Genomic DNA, 7,506 nt, shown 5'->3' on the forward strand with positions numbered 1-7,506 from the left:
CTCGATTTTGCAGCACTATATTGTCTATTCTTAATTTTATTTCTTTTCTTTCAATATTATTATAAAATAATTTATACCTAACAAAATTTAGGAATCCAAGCACCAAAATATTTGACCCACGTTTTTCGACAATGTTTTTTTAATTTTTTATTTTATTTTCATTTTTAAAAAAATTAATAAATAACAAAAAATCAACTAAAACAGAATTGATGGAGATTTTCATACATGCAAAGAGATTTTGTTTACTAAATAAATGGAGCTTTTTGGCATTTATGGATAATTTTATCTATTGGATTATTTTGTAACGGACATTTCAATCGTTATATTTTTATCTGATTTAATTAAATTATTTTATCTAATGAATTGTAATGAATTCAATTGACTAAATTTGAAGTTTAAATGACTTAAATGCCTATTAAAAACGATTTGATTTCTAATATGGCTTATTAAAAAAGAAAAAGTTCTCCTTTTTTGGGGGGCGGTTATTTCCCTCTTATTCTTTTATCCATTTCTTTATACTTCTTCAACCTCCTTTCCCTTTAATCTATGCTATCTCAACTTGACCTTATCTAAAAATTCAAAAGTGAATTCCCTCTAATCTTGTGCTTTTTGTAAAAAAAATAAAAAATTGGAAATCAATTAACATTCTATTTTTGTTATTTTTCTTATTTTAAGTCAAAAGTTGAGTATTAACAAGAGGGAAGCATGTGGCAGATATCACAAGAAATTGGTGCGGCCTCCAAACCCAATCAACCTTTCTCATCTCTTACCTTCCAGTCATAAGAATCTCACTCAACCCACCGTCCATTCCAAACCGCCAATAAATAGGGTTTCTAACTTTGTGTAGCGGTTGTTTTCATAAATCATATCTATGATTTTCTTTGATCAGTCAAAAGTAAGGCACATCCCTGCCTCATTAACCAAAATGCTAAGATAAATTCAGATCTGGGAGTGAACTCCTCAACCACGTAGAAAATCCCTGTTCGGAAAAAAGAAAAAAAAGTAGAAAAAGGAAAAGGGAAGAAAAAAGAAAATTTAATATAAAATAGCTTAGACGGATTAGGGACCTATTTCTTTATTACTACTTCAGTAATCTTTCTCGTGTATAGGATTACAGATTTATCGTGGGGATTAGGGACTTTTTTCTTTATTATTATTTTAATTTCTTTTTATGTATAAAGATTATAAACTTATCATATAATATGAATAAATAAAACTCATAAAAAGAATTAATGAATGAAAACAATGTCTTTTGATTTAGATTTTTAAGACTGGCATTCATCCTAAAATTAATTGATAATAGATGGAGAAGTCTTTATAACTAATGAATGACGTCAATGTCTTTTGCTTTGGATTCTTAATACGAGTATCCATCTTAAAACTAATTGATAATAGATAGAGAGATCTTTGTTATATTTATATGTTAAAGATATTTTCAATTTAATTTATATGAAACTATCATTATTTTAATACTCTCTCACATGTAAAGATCACATACTTATCATATAAAATGAATCAAAAGAAAGGCTAATCGAAATATCACCTATTCTAATATCAAGATACTCCTAATTTAATAGATATAAAATTTTTTTTGTTACTACTTCAATATTCTTTTGTGTAAAAGTAACTAACTTATCATGTGACATAAATCAAGGAAGAAAATAATAATAAAAAGATCAACTAATGAAGACAATATTTACTCTAATACTATGTTTAAATTTTAGGACGGATATCTAATTTAAAACTAATTGAAATAGATTAAGAGATCTTTATTATATTTATATGTCAAAAATACTATCAATTTAATTGATATAGGACTATCACCACTTTAATGCATATCACTACGACACTGATGTTTAATTTTTAATTCATATTATTTACGTCTATTAGAATATACTCTTTGATCAAAGATCACGTAGTAACAATTAAGTCAGTAACTCATAATGCAGTTTATGTTTTTTTAAATTACACTAAAATTTATAAAGCTAAGCTCCCTTTATAAATTTAAAACCTAATTTTCTCTTTAAAAGATTTCTACACTTTTTTGTTAAACCGAATAATATTTGAGAAGCTAAATCTTGGTGTTGATGTTACTTCTCGTCACTTGTCCATGAACAAGGTCGAAAGGGTGATTATATCTGAAAGGTAGGCAACATCGTTTTCTTCATTTTTTAGTTGGGTGGGTTAGAGGGTACTCATACATGTTAGCTAAAACTTAAAATACTATTTTAACAAACGTTATTTTATTTAATACACTAATAAATAATATTATTAATTATAATTTTTTTTTATAAATATGATCTTAATCAAATCACACTTCATTCTTAAAACCTATTAAACCACATTGCTCTCAGGCCCTTTACGCGTCCAATGTAATTCATAGAGACAAAGGTAAAGTCAAGAAGCAACAATGGCGAATACTTTACGTAACTAATCAAAGCCGCGTATTCCAGTGTCCTGTTTGATATAAATCGAATGAAAAAGGCCCGTCTCATCTCATCTCGTGAGAATCAAGCCAAAATTTCTTTCTACAACCACCTTGGACCTACCGGGTTCCAATCGAAGTATGTAGAATGGCGGTTGTAGAACATTGGCTCGACCACCGTCGCAGTCGTTGTTATTTATTTTTTGAACTCGATTAACGCAGAGGTGACAACTGTCCTTTGGCTATTAATTTTTGAACGCTGCCTGGGAACACTGATTGAACATGATTACGAAAAGGATAATGCGAAGCCGCCTTTTTATAAATTTGTTTAATTTAGTCTGTTCTATTCTATCATGGGGCCAATAATCAAGTCCAGATTCATCTCGCCCCTTAAAGCAGGGGAAAGAGATACTCGTTTGTTTAATTTTCTTCATAACCTTTTCATTTTTTTGTTTTCTTTTGGCGTCTTTATATGCAAGATTTATATGGAGCTCAATTTCACATGTTCTAGAAAAACAAAAAAGAAAAATTGTAAGGGTGCCACGACAGAGAGGACGTGGGAAGCGCGGGGGAAAGAGCTGCCCCCCTAGATCGTCTCCCCCTGCAAAACGCATTACGTGTAGTGGTTGTTACTCCTTCTGGCTGGGTTGGGAAGAATCCAATGTTACATTGGCTCATGAGTGATGGGTTTTTTTGTTTGTTGGCGTGAAGATATACGGACGGGGCATTATTGGTCCTACACAAAATGCTCGTATCTGATTGTGTCAACACTGTTCCCTGCTTTCTTCCAAACTTCCAACTGCAGAATCTGCTCACACCCAAAGGCTCCAAATTTAGACTTGCGACTCCCTGCATACTCGTGCTCGCACAGACTTGCACACCAAAACATAAAATTTGGATTACCCCCTTAGCTTTTTATTATGAATTTGGGACAAGGAAGTTTCCTCTTTACTTTCCAGGAAATTAGTAGCAGGGCATTCACCATCTGCCAATTGTCTACCACAATGACAGCACTCCTCCTTACGTTTTTGTCCCCAGCAAGCGGGCAAATTCCCAAAAGTACTGCACTAGTTTGATGTATTTGATGATTCCCATGCTTAATTATCAAGTATAAGAAGATATGCTAATCGATCATTAATGCTTCCATTTAGACCTTACTCTTTCAAACTCCCAAGGGGCACGGAATGTTTTTGCTTCAGGCTAAAATCATGAGGGCACATGAAAAGCGGGCAGGGTCGGGGGGCAATTGAAAAGGCCGGTTTGTGCTCAATCTTCTATTGTCCCAAGAGGAATACAAAAGACTGGGCCGAGAGGCAGTCCAACTTGAGTCGAGGCTCCACAGAACTTAATTTGCTAGAGACTATGGAAATTAATGTCTTCAAAAGTTTGGCAAATGTTAAATAGTGTGCTAAGATCATATTTTCACTCATCATATTAAACGTAGTAATTAATTTTGAATATGATCTTTTATTTTTTTTTCAACTTAGTCCCTCAAACTTTAAACCTATCACTCTCATTAACCACACATTTAAATAATTCAAGCTTATGAGGCATATCAGACAAGGGTTCTAATCATATGACTTTCAACTCTAAAGTTCAATAATGTAAGAGAAATCTACGGTCAAAGTTTTGTTGATTTGAAATTTGAATATGATTTTTCTCCCTAACAATGAGTGCTCTTAATACCAAATTTGTTTGTCTTTTCAAAAAAATATACCAACTTTGTTTGTACCACGAGTTCGTAGGGCCATAGGATACATATCCATGTAAAAAATTTCTTAAAAAATTCATCATTATTGGCTATTAAAATATGCAAGCATGCTAAACAATCATAACATATATCAGAGGTGAAAATAAGCATACCTGGCTCTTGTTAAGACAAACTAATAGGTCTAGGATTTACCAACTCCAATGCCAATTTGAATTCCCAAAACTATTTCACCAATACTTGCTTGACATCATTGGCAGTATAAAATTTATAGAAGTTGATCAAACCAATTCCATCTAGAATCCCTTCTTCACTTATGCTTTGAAAGCTACATCCTTTTCTTTATTTGGATTGCTAGATTATAATCTTGAAAGAAAGACAAGGATCTTATTCTTTTTATTATTTTCAAGGCTTTTTTTTTTCTCGAATTCGTCATTGTAGTATATCTCAATATCAAATTTCAATGTCAAATTGTGATACTATACTTAAGTTTTTTTTTTTTTTAATTGAGAAAAGGGGATTCAAACTCTACTCTTTAACTAGGAAGATCATGCACCAACAATGAACCAAATGCTTAAGCATTCCTATTATACTTTATGTTCAACTTGTCAATAAAATTTAATTTGAAGTCATTTTTAAAAAAATTAAAGAAGAAAGCAATATTCTGTGAAAGATTTTTGTTTATGCATTTCAAACAAGTTTTATTTTAAAAATAAAGAAAATTGAATTTAATTGTTAAGTTAGGACAATACATGCATTTTATTTTAGAATTAAAGCAAGATTCTCATGGGCAATCCCAACGAATTTTAAAAAGGCAAAAATTATGGCATGGTATTCTATAATCTACACTTGGGAAAAAACATGTGACATTTCAAAGATAAGTTTGAACACACATTTTCTTTCATCGGGAAATGTCATATCATGATTTTTTTTTTCGTACTCTTAAGAAGCTACGACCAAAGCACGTGAGTGTCATGTCACGGAATATTTTGCCAAATATTTTTGCCCCATTGATTTTCAACAAAAATTCATTCAAACTAAAAATTTGATGACAAAATTAAACATAATAAAATTTGATATTGAAGTAAATTTGGTATTTAAACATTGTTTTTAATCACTATTTTGTCTACAATTCTGTTTTTTTTATTGGGATACAAGAAAATTTTAAATTAATTTTTTGAATATAAGCTACGTATATCTACCATTAAACGCATATTCGAAAATTAGAATTGTGTCTATTTGAGTGTTAATTAGAGTACTTGAGAAGACTAGATTATTCAATTTGAAGTTCACATGCTGTAGGATTCCCCTGCGGATACGGTAAAGTGAAAAGATTGTTTCGTGTGGATGATACTGGATGACCGGTCATATTTTAAAATTCCCTAGTAAGGTACATCAGTTGTGGAATTTTTCATTGACATAGTAATGACAGTAGACGTCTAGCTTGGTAACACACAAAATGCAAATGCAGGCATTCCTCTGATCCAACTCGGATGCTGGCTTCAGAAATTAGTGTTACAATTTTCTCCTTCATTTGTTTTGGTGTTCCACAGGCGAAGCTAAAGCCAAAGATGATCAACAGATTAACAAATCAAAATATGTAAAGAAAAGAGATTCACAGAAACAAGATATGTAGCACAAGCCTGATCATCTATTTATGTCAACACAGTCCTTTATATGTATGTTCATGGTGAAAGAGCTGAAAATACAAGGGTGTTCTGTTCGGTGTTCTTTATGAGGGAAGACTAAACCAACAAGAAAATAGCAAAAAACAAAGCCAAAAAAGGGTAAACTGCAAAAGGAAAGACGATGGATCAAGTCAAGAGCTGCGGACAATAACGCTCTGCATCATGTGCTTGAACTCAAAGAAATCGACACGGCCATCATGGTTTTGGTCAACGGAACAGATCATCTGTTGAACTCTGTCGATCTCTCTCCCTTCTGGCAATCCCAGTTTCCCCAACACCACTTGCAATTCCTGGGCAGAAATGAATCCATCGCCGTCCTCATCGAACACTTTAAACGCCTCCGTCAAGTCCGAATCCTCCTGCGACATCTTCGCCTCCGACCCATCACACACCGTGTCTTCAACTCCCTCCTCCTGATCATCCTCTTCCAAGCCAAAGAAAGTTTGGTCCAATGACTGATGCAAAGCAACGAAATCCTCGAACTTGAGGCCTATGTTGCCAGGCTCTATAAACGATTTGATGGTTGAATGTAGCTCGGAGAGATCTGCTTCGAGGCCTAGAAGACTAAGGGCCAGATTAATCTCTTGGACGGTGATCATGCCATCGCCATTCTTGTCAAAGATATCGAATATGCGTCGAAGACGGAGGGAGTTGAGGCTGGGGCAGCGTAGACGAAATGACGAGGTCGATGAGACCTTTCTACTCAGGCTGCGTTTGCATTGAGGATCAGTTCCAGTATCCGCTGAGGCTGCTGCTGCTGCTTCCATTTCCATATACGCCTTGTATAAATCTATCCGACGGAATCGGCAGCAGATTCCGATGGAATATTGGAAAAGCCTGTATTAATTGTGTTAACGCACAAGAGAGACAAGCAGGAGAAAGGTAAACACTAAATAGCAACGGCGCTGGCCATTTCTCCGATATCCATTAGCGCTGCTATTTTATAAGGGATAAGGCGCGTTTGGCGGCTGTTACGGATTATTTTAGCCAGCCACGAGACGACGACTCTTCTTTTCTTCTGGTATTTCTAGACATATTCCCAAAACCTGTCTACAAGTCATGGGTCCAACATCGAAAGTATATAACTTATTTCCTAGAATAACTTAAAAAAAAAAACCCATTGTTGTGTATTGGCTGGAAATTTCTGACCTCGGTTGAGTGGTGGCCTTCGTTTGAATTTGCGTTTCAAGACCGTAACTAACAAGTAATAGCAACTTGACGCGATTTCTCCACTTGCAACGTTGAATCATCCGAAGTTTCGAAGGGATTGTTTATTTACCGAATCCCATTTGCCCGCACACGTTTCCGATCGTGGAAAGTTGTTCCAAATCCAAATTACCTAAACCCCATTAAAAAATGGTCAAAGTCATCAGAAATGAATATTCTTACCTAAAAATGTATACTGCTATGAACACTAAAAATTAGATCTCCGCCGGTTAAAATCATCATGTGTAGTAAGTAACTTTGTTTGTCAAAACTTGGGGCTGCATAAATTTTTGGAAAGTTGAAAAAGCTTAGTTGGACGTGTTCCTTGGAGTATATCTGTATATTCTTTGTCAATTCCTCCTTAACGTATTAAATTTACTAGATAGTCAGTCATATGGTCATGTGTTGTACACCGTATTAGGCCCCGCTGCTTCTTGCTCACTGCTTGGGTCCGTTTTACGCACCTCTGATTTTGATTA

The 7,506-nt window shown here is 34.0% G+C and overlaps 1 protein-coding gene across 1 annotated transcript; it reads right to left on the minus strand.

The window, feature by feature from the left end:
• Positions 1–5,766: 5,766 nt before the first annotated feature.
• Positions 5,767–6,884, minus strand: LOC18602170 (putative calcium-binding protein CML43). Its single transcript, XM_007033391.3, has one exon. The coding sequence runs from the start codon at positions 6,592–6,594 to the stop codon at positions 5,953–5,955; it is 642 nt and encodes a 213-aa protein (XP_007033453.3). The 5' UTR covers positions 6,595–6,884; the 3' UTR covers positions 5,767–5,952.
• Positions 6,885–7,506: the final 622 nt, after the last annotated feature.

Source organism: Theobroma cacao, chromosome 4, assembly GCF_053813885.1.
Source record: "Theobroma cacao isolate CCN51 chromosome 4, ASM5381388v1, whole genome shotgun sequence".
NCBI lineage: Eukaryota > Viridiplantae > Streptophyta > Magnoliopsida > Malvales > Malvaceae > Theobroma > Theobroma cacao.